Here is a 17,115-nt window from a genome sequence, read left to right on the forward strand (position 1 = left end):
CTACATAAATACAGCATAAATCTCATATGCAACAACTAAGTAGCTGTTTTCTGTGGGCTTTGTCTAACAACTCCTTTACCTGTTTGCCACAATCATGATAGTGCACACTGTTCAAACACATGAAGAATAATTGCATTGATTCTTACTGACCGCTTCATCTGTTTCTTAGCATGGTTATGAAGTTTAAATAATTATGTAAGTTAAACTCATAGCCTTTCACTATCTGAAGCTCTGAAATTTATGATAGCATGATCTTCTAAAAAACGACAATTGTAAACTGCGTATCTGATACGATCTGGATCTCGTGTGTTGAAAACCAGCTCGGATTTATTTCCCATTTACAAGTTGCTTTGCACTCTTCTGCCACCGTGAGGGCACAGAGCCACCTTCTGAAAAGCAGAAGGTGCTTTTAAGACTGGTGCCTTATCTGTAGGGTGGAAGCACTCTGTCAAAGCCAACAGGCAAGACCAAAGATCTCTTCTGGTTTTATTAGCTGCTCTTTTGCACCTAGATCAAGGCCAGCACTTTTCCTTTGTTATTGGTTCACCTCTTTACCAGCCAATTTCTTCCTTCTCCCCAGTCGATAGATAGTACGTGAGAGTTTTTGCCTTCAGCTTTGAAACCAGCATTTCGCTTGCCTCTCTACTAGCAGTTAGATCCTTGTGCTCCAGCACTGGAGAAAGGAACATTTCAAAAAGATTAAATTCTTGCACATACCGTGAAAACACACAGATGGGCAGTGGAGAGGGAGCCCTATCAGTTTTCCCTGTGACAGAAGGGCTGACTCATAAAATGCTAACATGAGAGAGCTGCTGAAGGATATGGGCTTCAGTGGTTTCACTGCATATGGATTTGTTCCGGACTTAGGCTTTAAAGAAAGTCATATTCTGTTAGTTAAGCTTCTCAGTACAAGTGTTTTTAAAGCATAAGCAAAAACATGACCGTCATTAATTAGATCTGTATGCTTGTTATAAAAGCAACTATTAAAGTGGGCCATGCACAGGAGATTTAAAGCTGGAAGCAAACAATAACAGCTGTCCTGCAGATTTCAGCTCACCAAGCTTTCACACAACATTTCTGGGAATAGCACAACTACTCAGCTACCTGTTAATTCCTAAGTGACAAATCTTTGCTAAGCCTGAGGTACACAGTAACCCATGTTGATATTTTGTATATATATGTTTATATTTCAATATCATAAAATTACACAGACCCATTAGAGCTCACAGCAACACAGCACCGTATAGACAAACAGGTATGCCAGAACAATGTGAACCCTAAAGGAACAATTTGTAATATTCTGCTTAAATTAAACTATTTCTATGCAATTTCATCTTCAAATAATGACCCGTGGAAATATTTTAGTCTGTTAAGCCTCTGCTGATACTTCAGCAAAGTAGTGTGTGAATGAGCCTGAGGCTGACAGAGAATTTGTCTTCCAAAATTTAATAGAACAGCTTGGGCTGGAAGGGACCTTAGAGATGTTCCAGCCCTCTGCCATGGGCAGAGGAAAGGGGCAAGCCCGTCCCTGGGTGGGCTTGAACCACCAACCTTTCGGTTAACAGCCGAACGCGCTGACCGATTGCGCCACAGAGACTCCCCGGTTACCATTCTCTTCATAATAATAACTAATTTTCCATCCTAAAATAAAATTGCCTTCCTAAAAACATTGATTCCACGTAGCAGAGATACTCTGCACTAAACCCTACTATATCCTAGAATCTTTCAAGCTGAAAAAAACCCTTACAAAACAATGTTTCATTGTAGTTGAGCATTTCGTATTGGAACTAAGTAATTCAGGGTTTAAATGCAAAAACAACTCAACAGCACTGTCATGGTTTAACCCCGGCCGGCAACCAGGCACCATGCAGCCGCTCGCTCACTCCCCCGCAGCCTGGAGGAGTGGGGAGGAGAATCGGAAAGGAATGTAAAATGTAAAAAAAAAAAGGAATGAGGGTTGAGATAAGAAGAATTTAATAATTTAAACAGAATAAAGAGGTAAGAACAACACTAGTAATAATAATAACAATTAAGATGGAAAGGTGGGGGGCAAAGGGTAAAATCCAAAGGAAAAGGGAAAAGGAAAACAAGTGATGCACAGCACAGCTGCTCACCACCCGCTGACCGACGGATGCCCAGCCAGTCCCCCAGCAGCAATCCCCCCCGCCAACCCTCCAGGTTTATATACCAAGCATAACATCCCATAGTATGGAATACCTCTTTGGCTGGTTCAGGTAGCTGTCCCGCCCCCCCCCAGCCCTCTCGCTGGCAGGGCCCAAGAAACCAAAGAGTCCTTGACTTAGTATGAACATTACCCACCAACAACTAAAAACACCAGTGCATTATCAACATTGTTCTCACATCGGAGCCAAAACACAGCACTGCACCAGCTACTAAGAAGAAAGTTAACTCCATCCCAGCTGAAACCAGGACAAGCACCCTGCATATTCCCAAAAGAAATCACAGTGGAAAATAAGATTGTTCTTATTGTAGAAGCTACATTGGGTGGCAGAGGGAGAACAAAGCCCTCCTTCAAAGGCCTGATCTCTCACTGTCAAAATCAACAACCAGGGATACTTCCCTGACCTCAGGCAAGCATGCCCGGTCTGGCCAGGTGGAGGGGTTGCTGTGCATCCCTCCTCCAGCAGCATTAAACAGCCTAGTCAAGTACACGCCTATGGACATAGGTATGTTATAATATTTTAGTTTCTATTTTGGAGAGGTTCTGAACCACTAAACTGTACAAAAATAGCAGCAATCATACATGAGTGAAAACATACACAAGTGAAAAACAACAGCAGCTGACAGTTTGGTTAGCTTTGAGGGCTGAAACCTGGTGGAACATTCTTCCGGTTTCTCATGGGCCGTAGGAGATGTCACTTCATTCATCATTAATACTTATATTGTCCTTATTTTTTATTTATCCAAATGTCCTTTGTGACATTGAAGTTTGCCTCTGTCTAGTCTCAGGGATCACTGGGTTTGGTTTCCCATCCCAGTGTTTTCCTATCCACTGGGATATTTTCCTATTCCAGGGTTCCAGACATCAATGCAGGCCAATAATAGTTGCTTCACTTCCAACCTTCTTTTCTATCAGGAAAACTTTGCTTTCTTGCTGCAACTTTTTACCCGCCTTTAACTCTCAAAATGTCACTCCTTCCTTATAGTGCTTTTATGCCTGTGAACATTGTTTTCCAAGGAAATCCAACTTTCCTCATTAGCTGAGCCTCTTCATGATGTTCTTTTGATCATTTTCTAGGTTTTGCCTGCCTTCCTTTAGTCTTTTCCTTGCTGTGTTTTGCTCTATATTGATTGCTGACCCCATTACAGACTCCAGGCTTTGAAAACAGAACAGTATCAACAGGCACAAGGCACGAACAGAACTGTAAGAATAGATGCTGCGCAAGCACAGAGCAAAAATATTCCTCCTACAGTAGAAACAAGAGTAAAGCCTGTCCAAGCAGCACTAGCAGAAAAGTAGCTGTGTGAAAAGACTTTTAAAGAGCTTTTAATAGGACTTCTAATGCCTTATAAATTATATTTTAAAACTTCATCTTTAGGCCTAAGCTAAGATGGTATCATGGGAAAGAGAAACAACACAGAGAGAAATCTGAGCACAAACAAAAACCAGATTTGTTTCAGTAGCACAAAGCATAAAAATTAGGCTAAAGACTGGACCTAGCTGGCCTAGCGACAGGATGAAAAGTCAGTTACATTTTCCTGTTAGATTTGTAGTAATGCAGCTTTATATTAGCAGCTAGATATTAACCCCTAGAACTAATGTGCACTCAGTCATTGCTCCCCTGGGAGGAATCCCATGGTCATTCAGATGTTTGCACTTCAAGATACACTGAATTTTTAATCTGTTACAGCTCATAATCTGAATCTTGGGCAAGACTTATCCTTAAGAGTTGGACCACCTACTAGTATTTTTTCAAGATTTCTTTAGCTGATGTTCTTTAACATTTTTAAATGTAGAAACAATCAGTACTGTTTTCCTTCCCATTAAATTTGTAAAAACTATTCTGCCTACGCATTTCTTTCATGCAATCTTTTATTACTTTGGTTTAGTTCATTTGCTGTATTCCCTAATTCGTATTTTCTGTAAAGTTCTTCCTGGAACTTCCTTGCCTCTCAGCTTCATGTCAGGATGATCATTAAATGAAAATCAACTCTTACTCACACAGGTACAGGCCTTTTCATCAGAGCACACCTATCTAACATCTGTGACAAAGGTGACCATTGAAGCAGAAGATGTTTTAGACACACACTAAGCATAAGCTGCCTGAGACTTTGATGTAGGACTTTTCAAACTCAAGGCTAAGTATTTTTTAATGGACCAATATCGGACAGCTTACTAATGTACTATAATGTAACAGAATGTTAATCATTATTAGCATTAATGATTTTTACTAGATACCACATGGACAGAAATGAAAATTATGTTCTCTCTGTCTCTCTGTGTGTTTTAAAGAGTAATTACAGCACGGCATCTGTATTGCTGGCAGCCAAACAGAGGAGAAGGCTTCTGACGCTCCGTGAACACAACACGGCTTGGACAGTGACTGTGTAGGCTTCCAAAGACCGCCTCACAAATATAAAGAATCCTGAATTTTGAAGAGACACATCTAGGAGCATAAGGTGGAACCGGGAAGAGGAACAATGTGAAAATGAAGTGTTGATGAAAATAAATAAGCCAGTTTGACAAAGAGCTAACAGTGACTACCATTTTCTCGCAATTGGGAGTCAAGAAAAGAGAGGGGGCAAATGGAAACAAATAGTACCTTCATCCCAAGAAACTCATCTAAATTGAAAATTCTTAACCCATTACATTGATGAACACAAAGTTTTGAGGATAAGGATCTAAGCAGCTGAAAGAAAAATCGATTTGCATTAATGAACCACGCAGAGTCCCTGTCCAGACTCAAAACTGTATAGCTGCACAGTGATGACCACAGCCCACAATGCAGAGGTGCAGCCTCCTGACTGTCCTTAATGGAAGAGGACAGATGACTTAGACATTTGAAATCTGCGTGTTTCCCTTCCCTGTCTCCATCCCTCCAATCCACCTCTATTTCAGATCCACAGAAACCTGAAATGAAGACACTGTTAAGCTTCATGTTATGGAACTGCAGATGTACCTCTCTCATTGATAAAGGTAAACATATCCTTTTACTTGTGATTTCAAAACTACTTCATTTAATATTAGCTTTATTTTAGTACAGACTACTGAGGAACCATTTTTATAACTCTTACAAAAGTAGAAATCTGTAAAAGCAGTACTTCGTGATAGAATTTCCAAGGTCTTACAGGTTTGGTGGTATATTTTTTTCAGTATTCGGCTGAGACAGTACTAAGGGTAAACTGCTTGATTGAATAAGTCCACTGAGAAAAAAAACAAACTTCTTACTCTCTGTACTCCCTCTTCATTAATGTAATCAAATATCTACAATAGATAGCTACCATGCATGCACACGTCACATGGAAACTTGATGCTTATGGAAAGATTGATTGCCACCATGAGGCTGAAAATGTAGCAATTATAATGTCTGATGGCAAGTACACAAAAGCAAAAGCTGCTGAAGGAAAAGCTGCACTACAGAAAATATTGTTCTACCCAGGAATCTGTTGAAGAACACAGCTTTATTTCTGGAATTACAGTATGACCAGAGCAATCAGACAATGATGCACACATTAAATTAAGATGTGATATGGTTTGGTGTATGGCAAATCCTACTGACTGATCATTCAACACTTAACCTGTAAGGTAATGTAGAGAATATTCCAGTTAGTACGCAACAAGTACTATGTTCCTTATGAACATATGAACATTTTCCTTATGAAACATACAGATTATAGGTAAGCCACATTTTTTTTCTTCCAGCTCTGGAGCCTATATTCCTTGCTGTATATACTTGTATGTACACTCCTATTAGCTTTATATATTATAAATATTAGCTTAGTATATTACTCCCATTAGTAAATCCACTCCTATAGGCATATAAAAGCTCAAAAGGGAAAATATCACACAAGAATGCCCTAGAGTATTCCTCTGACTGACAGCGTTTAAATATCAGCTCTCTGTAATAGCTATAGTAGTCACTTTATCTGTTCTTACATGCTTACAGTCCTTGGGATTGCCTTGTGACTTGGACTGAGGACAGCAGATCTAACTCCAGCAGCTACACGTGGCTATAAGGCTGAAAACAGGAAGATCAAGAGGGGGAGGTCTACTGTGAACTAGGCTTGTCAGCAAACTTGCCTACCCATGCCAGGTTTGACCCATGGCACAAGGTTCTCCTTCCATTTATGCTGAGCCTGCCAAGCAAAGTTAGGAAGCAGTAAAAAAAGAATTATCTCACCTAAAATCATATATGTGTAAATTACATCTGTCCAATTTAAACTTAGTATCTAGATTCAACAGAGAGTTGCTATTCCTGATGGTGTTGTCCACCTTACTTTAACTTGTGAGTAAATTACCAGCACCATCCTTGCACCAGTTCTATAGAGGGAGGCTGACGATTAGTTTAAAATAGATTGGTTCACTACAAGTGGGTGGAGTTAGGTGAGATGAAGCCCACCTTTCCTGGTTGCTTTATTATATTGCCACATAGGGGAAATAGTGCAGCCAAACCCCACGGTAATATTTTTAGCTTCTGTCATTAGTGACCATACATAGCAGCACCGTCTCTCATGAAAATTATGGATTCAGTTAAGCCAAGGCTACATTTGTAGAAAATAGAAATGTGAAATCCCTCCTCATGTTTTTTACTCCTGATATGCATAGACATTATCCCATCGTAGCGTCACATGTCCCCTGCCTCTCAAAGGAACCGCTTGTCTGCTCACTGGGTCTTCTCTCTGTGGCTGCTCCGGGTGTTCCCCTCCCACGGACAGCCTTTGGTGCTTCCAGCAGAGCAAACAGAAAGCCAATGCGAAGCTGTAGCATTTGCAAACCAAAAGCTGAGGTCTGACTGAGGCAGAAGAGCTAGCAGACTTCTGGTTTACTTCCAGCGCATTATCAGCAGAGAAGAAAATAAAGCAGACATCCAATTTACCAAGCTGCTTCTAGCTAATAATAGTTCATGTCTGGAGCTGGTTTCACAGGATACTTAGCAATCCCTAATTAGCCTTTTATATCAGGCCTTTTATATATAGTGGTTTGGGTGTGATTTACTTAGGTATATGTAATGATGCCAAATCCAATTAGCTTGCAAAAAACAAGGAGGTACGTGTAAGAAGTGAGACCGCCTGCACGCAAATCACTTCCTAACTCATGGCACTTCAGCCAAAAGCTTCTGGCTGAAATGAAGATCTCCCTTGTTGAACACCTAAGCAATGTCTCCAAAGGAGTGATGAAGTAAAAGCAGATGCCTTGCTCACATCCATGTAAATATTTAGTATACATAGGTGGATTCTCTTAATTAAGATATTCAACCTGCAACAGTATCGGTATGCATTTGTACAGTCATAGATAACAGAGATGTAATCCATGCATGGGGTTTTCAGGCATCACTGAAGGCCAGTGTTAGTGCTTCATAGCAAACGAGGACTGCCCAGGGGCTTGTAGTGGCAGGCAGCGGATCTGAAGGTGTCCTCCAAAGGCTGTGGGACAGCCACTATTTCTGGATGTTGGAATTTTCTGAGATACCTATAAATAAAAGCATGGTTGTTTTGATGGTAACTTTCTTAATTTCTGCTGTTCTTTCATAGGAAAAAGCTGATTTAATTGAAGATCCCTGACATTCTCCAGAGAGATTATCATGCAGTAGAGAGCTGAATACTTTAGTAATTTTGAGAGAAAAGGTTAAATTTCCCTGCTCAAGCACTGCAGCCATCCTAACCGAGAACTGAGTCAGCACTCCAGGAGCTCCAGCTGAAGTCCATGCCTTCTGCATCTACGCAGCTTATAGTAACCGTGTTAATTAGGGTAAGTTTTGAGGAGCTACACTCACAGCAATAAATGCACCTTGCAGACTTGCAACATAGCCAGCAAACAGTTATATTGCAGAATAAGACAGGCTGAAGTAAGTATGTTTTGGTTGGATGAAAAGTCTTACTTGTTCATAAATAAATGTTACAAAAACAAACGAAGAAGAGTATCTGTGGTCCTCAATGACTGCAGGAAAGATGCATTTCATAAGACTATTAAGAATCATTAATGAGCAACAATGCAAAAAGCTGAAAAAATATTCTAGTGAATACTTTCAGTTAGAGAAGCTGTTAAAAATGTTTAAGTTGCTTCTTAGAGTGTAAAATGCTTGCAGCTGTCACGTGAACATATGTGAAATGAGGACACAAAGAAAGCTAAGCACTAACAGGAATATTTTAACAAATAATAAAGTTTGTTCACAGTCAGAAGGTTTTGAAAATTCTTGGCTTTTTGAATGATGCATGACCAAAAAATAATACATGAATGGGAATTTTTTGCTTATGGTGTAGAAGACTCCATACTATGACCAGGTTTGGAGGTTTTTGTTTGTTTGAGGTTTTTTATTGTTGTTGGTTTGGTTTTGTTGATTTTTTTTTTTTAGAAACCACAAAACTGTACACTTGGGAGTTTACCTGGTCCTTTTTTTTGCTCTCCCCCTGAAAGAATAAATCTGAGCACTTTAAAGTAGTGAAGTGTTTTTATTATTTAAAAACATGGCTAAGAATGTGGATGAATTAACAGACTGAATTGATTGAACAGAAAACAATATAGAGTACAAGGTGGCAGATAGTAAAGACATTGGTTGGGTGGAAATGGGATATACATTAAACATATAGTAACAGTGCACATCAGCAGAATACTTAGAACTCAATTTTTTATTTATATCACACTATGTTTGCATAATGCTTGAAGTTCTTGTTCTTCAGATAATATTTGAAAATAAAACTTTGCAGTGTGTAAACTTCCTGGGTTTGTTTCAAATGTTTCACTCCCCCCACTCTCACCTTATTTTCGTCATGTATTATTAAATGAATAATCAAATTCACGGATTTGCAGAACTTCCAGATGAGTGCTTTTTGAATGACAGGGAAATGTAAGGATGGTGAAATGAAAACTAGGCGCTTTTTTTGTGTTTACAATCCAGCTAATTCACGGTGGCAATTTACCTGCTCAGTTAAAAAAAACTTTTTCCGTTTGTTTTTTTGCCAGTCTGAATGAAGAGTTCGCTGGGCCTGAGGGAGGGTGTCTGCCAAGCACACCGAGGACTTCATCGTGAACCCAAGGCTTGACAACCGCTCACCATTTTTTTTCCCATATTTGTGCGAATACCTACTGAACACTTTCCCTGAGTTTTATGTTTGCTTACATATGGCTTTTACGGGTTAGATGCGGTAACCTGGCTTTGTGGCAGGGTTTCTCGTGCCCCGCGCAGGGCCGGGCCTGGCGCAGCCCCTCACCGCCGCCTCAGGGGGGCAGGTCCCGGGGCGCAGGTCCGCCGCCCTGCACCTTCCCCCGCTACGACCCGAGTGACGGCCTGCGGAGGAACAGGGTTTCCCTTTTGTAAGATTCCAGCATTTCACTCGCAACACGCACCTTCCACACACCCCCTCCCTTTTTTTTTTTTTTCCTGTGAACCCAGGTAAATCCGTGAACACGGTTCGGTGTCTTTGCACAGCGTTACCCTCGTTCAGAGGGAGTGAACGTCTCCCAGCCTGGCCTGACCGAGCCAGCTAAGTGACAAGTGTTTACAAATCGCATTGCTTGGAAAAAAGCCCGCCCCGGCCCGCCCAGCGCCAGCCGCCCCGGCCCGGCTCAGGTGCAGCATCCCGCGGGCACTCGCCTGCGGCCCCAGCTGCCCCCGGCGGGCCGCGGGGCGGGGAGCCGAGCGCCGGGGAGGGGAAGCGGCGACGCCGGGAGGAGGGCGGTGGCGGCGGCTCCGCCCCGGCAGCGAGGCACCGGGCTCCTCTCCGCCGCGCCGGTGGGGACGGCGGCAGCCGCCAGCGGTGGGGTCTGCCTTCGGCGCCAGCGGGGACCCAGTGCTGCCCCGCTGCGCCCGCCCGCTCCATCGCACGCTGTTGTCATGGAGGAGCCAAGATGGCGGCCCTGGCCTACACCGGGGGCAAGCGGGAGATCAACTACTACTTCAGCGTGAGGAGCGCCAAGGCGCTGGCGCTGGGCGCCGTCCTGCTCCTCACCGCCTGCCACGCCGCCTCCCGCCGCTACCGAGGTGAGAGGGCGGCCGCGGGCGCTCCGCGGGGGGCCGCGGCTGGCGGGCAGCGGGAGGCGGAGCCCGGGGACCGCGGCCGTGCAGGGAGGGTGGCGGTGCCTCTGCCCGGAGCAGCCGCCGCGGGGCCGAGAGGCGGCGGGGGCCACACGCGTACCTTGCCCCGGCGGGCTGGGGCGGCGGGGGCAGCGCGGCGCGGCGGGGCGCCGGCTGTTGCGGGAGGCGAGTCTGGGGACGGCGGCGGCGGGGACCCCACGGCGGGGCCCGACCCCGGGGTCGCCGCAGCTTCCCGCCGGCCGGGCCGGGCCGGGCCGAGCCCCGCGGCGCGGGCGGGCGTGTCGGGCGGCGGTGCGGCGTTCTGAGGGCGCAGCCCCGCGCCTGGGGCCTTGCGGCGGTGTGTGCAGCCGCACGGCTGCAGGTGGGGTTGCAGGGGCGGAGGGTGCCCTCCTCCCTGGCACCGCTCCCGTCCGGGACCATTAACGACCTTTAACGTGCAACTGAGCGATTAAAATCTTAATCGGTCTAAGACTTGGTGTATGTTCTTTTACTGTTTGCATTATTGTCTCAAACGTAACAAAATCCAGCCTCATTGGTGGATGAAGCGAAATAAAGAGTTTGTTGGGTTTCACGTGGTGGCAGTGGCCGTGGAGGAGGCAGTCACCAGGGTCTGGAGACCATCGCTGGTGAAGGAGGGGTGGGCTGCACAGGTGCGCGGGGGTCGTGGGAGCTTTCCTCATTCCTCCTCTTTCGGGTTGTTTTGGCCCCGAAGCTGGTGTGATCTGTAAACGCTAATGAAACTGCTAAAGGAAATATTTTCTAGTTTCCAATTCATGCTAAAAAACATGGTATGTTTTTGCAGGTAAATAAAAAGTTGATCCAAAGAGCGATTACTATAGCTCTGTTTACTCTGGGACAACAGATGACGTATTCCAACGCTGCTAGCGTCCACAGAAGGCAAGACTGAGGCAGTTTATTGTAGAAATGGGGAAGGGGATAGAGATCTTTGTGGATACAGTTCCTCTGGCTGGCGTTCTAGTAAGTCTGATAAACTGCTTAGTACTAAATTGCAAGATACAAGCATTTACAGAATTCAAGAGGAGCTCAAGCATGAAGCAGTTGAACTTGCCTGTAATGCTGTGTTCCTTAAGGCACAGATCAGTCGCAAAACTAGATGGAAGGAGGGTGGCAAATGTGATGCTTTTCTAAAGAGGGATTGCCAGACCGGTCTAAGAAAATAGTCTGCCATACCAAGCAGATTAAAGGAAACTGGAATATGCGCAAACACAATATATTATGAGAGAGTCAGTGAGGAGGATGAGTCACAAATCGCAAAACTGTGGGAATCTGCAGGCCTTTATCTAAGTTGATGCGGTCTGTATGGATTTTCACAAAGCTTTCAACAAGTTCCTTTGGCCCAGGCTTTTAGTTTCTTGAAGCTATTACAGGGTAAAAGAGGCTTTCCAGGGCGTAGCATGGGAGTGATAACAGAGTTACCAGTTTGGGCTTCTTTCAACAAACAACATTCAAAAGACACAGATAGTTCAGAAAGTGAGGGTGGAGCATTTAGAGCAGACAAAAAGTTTTTAGGATAGATAAAAGCAGAGGCACTTGAGAGACCATTCTACAACCCTTCAGTGATCTCAAACATCTGAAATTCAGCAAATGTCAGGATATTTTTGGCAATTAATGAAAAAACAAGATTTCACAGTGATATTGCACAGCCAAAGGTAACTGTCACCTTGCTTATTGTCTGTAACGTTGGTCACCCCCTCTTAGTAGCAGTATAATAGAGCTTGGAAAATGTGTACAAAAGAGCAACACAAATGGCAGAAGAATAAAACAGCTTCTGTACAAGAAGCAATAAAATATATAAACATTCTATAGCCTGGACAGAAAATTAGTAACTTGCTAATAGTCTCAAATATTATAAATTATTGGGGGAAGGTAAATTGATTGTGATTGTGTCATAACACAAAAAGTATCAGCTGAAAGATGAAATTAGCAGGCAGTATATTTAAAAAAATCAGAAGAAAGCACTTTTTTCCCCACACAAGACATTTTGAAACAGATTACCAAGATTTTGTACTAAAAATACCCTAAAAAAGGGTTATCCTGATTTGCAGAAGGTGGGTGAAGTGGGGCTGCAGACATGCGGCACTTCTGGCTCAAAGTCACCAAGCTGTGAAAGCAAGGCTGTGCTAGGGAAGGGATTGCTCAGTGTTTGTCATGCTTTTATACTTTATCTTTGAGCATCTGTCATTAGCTGCTGCCAGGAAGAGGAGAGCAGGCAAGACTGACTCTTTCATGTGAAGACATGTTCTGCCACGCTAGGGCAAAAAAGAAGTTTAACAATGAATTAGCACCCATGTGGATACTATCTCTCTGTCACAGATACCCAGGAATACGGAGGAAACGATTGAGCTGCATATGAACAAAAAGAGGTGCAATTTGTTCTGTGGAAAGTGTAGAATTCCACTTCCCCCCCCCAAAAAAAAAAAAAAAAATTGGTTCTTTAATATCTGAAGACGCTGATAACCTAAAGTTTGCATCAGTTGAAATAGCAACTGTCTGAATAATGGGGAAAATGAGATTGGAATTAGAGGTGTCATTCATGGAGTTCGGTGTGCCTAATGATGTACAAGATCCTGGTGCCCTGTAGGACATATAAAAGGTGGCAAAGAGCACAGTTGACTTTGAAGAAAAACTGTGTGTTAAATCAAAATACTTTGTGATTTCATGTCCTCTGTTATTTACATAATCAGACTTACACCACCAAAACACATGGACAGTGTTGAGACTTCTAGCCTGCCCTACTGTAGTTTTTTTTTCCTTGGACAATTCAGCCAGAAAGAAAAAGCCACAAAAAATGTATATAACCAGACAGAGAATGGTACATGTCAAGAAGGTTCATCAGTGAATCCTTTCTGTGGTACAAGCATGGGTATGCAAAAAGTCCTTGAGAAAGAGTAGTTATTTTTAAGACTTTTTATTTGTGGGTTGTTTTTTTTTGAGGAAGACATTCTGAAAGTGATAAAGGCACATAAAAACTGGTTCTTTCCTATCTTTTCCCTTTTCTCACTATCCCTGGGTAGGAGTGGAAGTATTAATGTATAGATATTCTGTGTTTTCAGTGTGCCTGTACTTTTAGGATTTCAGATGAGCAGCAATTGGATGCTTTAACTTTTTGGTAGTAAGCCTGGTTTATCTCGCTCAGTTTAGAAACCCATGTTCTGCAGATTGCCCTCTATTTTTCTCCTCCATTTGCAATATTGAAAAGTTCACAACGGATCAACTCGAGCTGAGAATATGCATGTATTTTATAAAATGGTTGGTTTTGTAGTGGTTCCTTTGGGAGCTCTTGGATGTCTGAGACTAGTTAGAATGCCTTTGTCTGATTGTCTTCATCTGGCCTCAGTTGTGCAAATACGTATTATAGATAGGAGCAGCCCAGTATACTTAGCAGTAAAAATTGCCTGTATAAAAGTTACTTGTATGAAAAAACGCTGGACTGGGGTTGTGCAAGGTCATATCAATGTCAGGGAGACTAGTGTGTTTAGGGGTTGCATACATTTTTTGCAAAACTTGAAGTGAATTAAGAGAAGTTAAGGACTGTCTTTAACTTGCAAACAGTTTCTGTGAAGAGTTAAGTGGGCTAAATGTTTACATACTATCCAGTGAAGTTAGTGCTGTGCATTTTTCAGTTATTATCATATTTCAAAGGTACAGTCCTAAACCTTGTTGGAAATGAGTATTTATTTAAGGTTTGCATTCTTAAAATCAGCACTGATAGATCCTGTTTAAAACTACGTTTTTATTTTGAATTATAGAGAACAATTGAATTTCCATTTCTTAAAAATAGAGAGTGTGATGATATTTGATGAAAATAAAAGGTAATATGTTGGAAGCATAATTTATGCAAAGCACAAAGGAAGAGCTTAAAAATAATGGTCTGTTTTGTGTATAGAGTGGCACTTAGATTTTTTTTTTTTTCCCCTCAGGTTTTGGGTTAGGGTTTTTTGTTGCTTGTTTTACTTTTTTTCTTTTAAGATCTCATTAACGGTTTAATGGTTGAGAAGAAGGTGTGGTATATTGAAATGAGTGGTTCTTTGGCAGCTGTGTATTTCATCTCCTAAGTAAGACTCGGGCATTTCTGGAGGCACTGCCTTAGCTGTAACCTCCAATTTACTCTCTTGGCTGCTGTTTCAGCCTTGTTTCATTTTCCTCCCTCATTTTCCCCCCAGAACTTCTGCTATTATGTTTAAAGACGGACATCAGTAGTGCTCCTATATGAGTTTCAGGATCTTTCTAGTAATAGCTTGAGGAAATAGGAAGATACTCAGTATCTGGAGTTAGGAAAGAAGGCATAACTCCTTGGCCTAAAATATTATCTCTATGTTTAAAATGTATACAATGTGTGATGTTTGGAATGTTATTTCAGTAATTATAGTGTAGGATGGGGGATTGTTTTATTTGTGGGTAATTATGATGGGAGTGCCATGGAGTGCCATGGAGTGCAGAGCTACTAGGGTTGGGTCATGAACTCAAGATACGGAACATGCTCTCATATGACTAATCAGTAAACTAAGATTCTTCAGCCTTTAAATCTTGAGGAAGGATTGACAGTAGTCTACAAATCATGATAGACATATGTGCAAACGGTCTTCCTGTGGAAGAACTAAGGAGTGCCAATTAAATCTGGTAGAAGCCATATTTAAAATAAAGGTAGGTGATTCTTCAAGAGCAGCTGTGGGTATAGAAAACTCTTGTAGGAGGATGCTAAAAAATTGAAGAGAAGACTGCATGACTTTGTCAGAAAGAAGTCTGTGGAAGGTTCTACATGTCCAGGAAACCATGTCCAGCTCAGGAGGTCCCTGGACTGAATGTAGTTGGAAGAATATCAGACAAGGAAATAATCACTTAGCTCTCGTCTTGTTCATTCCTGAGCATCTGCTTGTTACCTGTTGAAGGCAGAATACCAGGCTAGACAGATCATTGGTCTGACCATGTATAACTGTCCTTACTTTCTTATGCATCTTCCTCAGCAAGTTAATGGATTTCAGAGGGAATTTAATTAGTGGTGGATTTTCTTTTACGTAGTTCACTGTTCTGTCACTCTGTCTTCTAGTTGTCATCATCCACAAAGCAGAGGGCTTTGTAGCAGTAACTGTAAGTCACCTATTCTTATAATCTACTCACAAGCAACATGAGTTTGATAATGTTTTTTTTTATTATTTATGAGTTTCATTTTTATGCAACTTACTCAAAATAATAGTTTGTATAAGTGTGAGAATTATTCTCTTGTTGAGAATCAAGGAAATTATGCTGCTTGAAAGCCAAAGTATAGAAACAGGATTTTATTTGAAATTATTAAGAAGAGATGGAACTATGATCATACCAGATTTATGATTTCTACTAGAAAGATGTCTGCCCAGCAGATCTGAGCTGTGCCAACTATTTAAAAAGCAGGTAAAGATTCAGCTTTCTGTGTCATCTGCTGTCTGAACTACTTCTGCAGAAGTTTTGACAACAGGATCAGTAGCTGTTTTATAAGTAGCAATGGTTGAAAGAGGAGCAGAAAGGCATTAATAAACTGCTGCTGGAAGATCTTTTCTGTCATCTGTTCAGAAATGGCACTGTACTGAATAATGATAGGGACAGACTGGAAAAAAGCATGATGTCGCTGACTGGGAGTGACCTGTAACGGCTGAAAAATAGGAGACTTCCAGAAACTACCGTTCTGGAAACCTTGAGTTCAGCTTATGTCTGTGGGGGGTGTGTGTGTGTATATAAAATACTTCATGAGAGCTCCTTTAAATGTTCAGAAGAATGTGGCCTTCTGTGTGTGGCCATTTGCCACATCCCGTTGCTACTGTGCAGTAATTAACCAGTATGACATGGGTAGTATGCATTGTGATTAGGAAGGAAGTGTCAATTTGATTTGTGGTATCTCAAGGATTTGTTTGAGAGGTTATTAGTCAATTTGAGGGAATTCCTGAACTACCGTGGGGTGATTAATAGGCTCTTATTGATGATTAAAAACAGGAGCTTATCACTGTATGTATATATTTTATTTATATTTTTAACACTTTTTTCTTCTATGTTTCAAAATCTGCCTGACCAAGAGCTCCTAAAACTGAAAGACAGAGTAAAAAAATTACAGTTTTAATAAAGCCAGTTTGTGTTGCATGTTAGGAGTATGTTGCGTGGGTTGCTCACAGAGAACCAACACAGAGATGTTTATCCAGACCTTTTTGGAGACTGTTACAATTCTTCATCTTATTCCAGCTTTTTTTAGTAGTTGAGATGCAATAGCAGTGGTAAGTAATTGAAGTTCCAGGATAGAAAATAAGTCTGGTTGTTGAGAGCTGCATTTTGAAATGAGGGATCATGGTAAATAATACTACTTGATTGTGTTACTGCTGCTGGGTTTGGTTGGATATACAAGCCAAGAAGTAACAGTTAAAATACAGTCTGTTCTACACTGCCTTTTTCTGATTTTCCTGAGAACAGGCAGGAGGAGTTTCAAGGAAGAAGTAGAGGTAGAAGCTGCCACTTCTTGCTTCTTGCAAGCTAATTTGATAGTCTTTTTCAGAAAGCAGCATACACGAGCTGCACTGTCTGTGCTTCTGTATCATAGTATCGTAGAATGGTTTGGTTGAGGGGACCTTAAAGATCATGGGGGCAGGGACACCTTCTGCTAGACCAGGTTGCTTAAAGCCCCATCCAGCCTGGCCCTGAACACTTCCAGAGATACCTGAAATGTTCTTCAAGCACCTGAAGTAGGAGAGAGCTAGAGTTTTCAAATAAGAGAGAACTAAAGAGTTTTGGCTGCTATACTGCACAAGCTAGCACAGGCACCTGCCATTTCATTCACCACCATTTATTTCCCTGCTTGTCAGTGCTCTGAAATGCCAAGTATGACAAAAATGTTGGAGGGCAACTTCTCTTGCTGTGAATG

General features: G+C 42.1%; 1 protein-coding gene and 1 non-coding gene across 2 annotated transcripts in view; one reads left to right on the forward strand and one right to left on the reverse strand.

Annotated features, from left to right (window-relative positions):
• Window positions 1-1,523: 1,523 nt before the first annotated feature.
• On the reverse strand, window positions 1,524-1,597 carry TRNAN-GUU. The gene has a single exon. It is a non-coding gene; the product is annotated as a tRNA-Asn (tRNA).
• Window positions 1,598-9,753: 8,156 nt separating this feature from the next.
• The window catches only part of CASD1 (CAS1 domain containing 1), a 31,712-nt gene continuing 24,350 nt past the window's right edge, over window positions 9,754-17,115 (forward strand). The window contains exon 1 of the mRNA XM_037387291.1: window positions 9,754-10,160. Coding sequence (XP_037243188.1) covers window positions 10,028-10,160 — 133 coding nt within the window. The 5' untranslated portion in view covers window positions 9,754-10,027. The remainder of the gene's footprint in view (window positions 10,161-17,115) is intronic.

The sequence above is a fragment of the Falco rusticolus genome, chromosome 4 (genome assembly GCF_015220075.1).
Source record: "Falco rusticolus isolate bFalRus1 chromosome 4, bFalRus1.pri, whole genome shotgun sequence".
NCBI classification, from domain to species: Eukaryota; Metazoa; Chordata; class Aves; order Falconiformes; family Falconidae; genus Falco; species Falco rusticolus.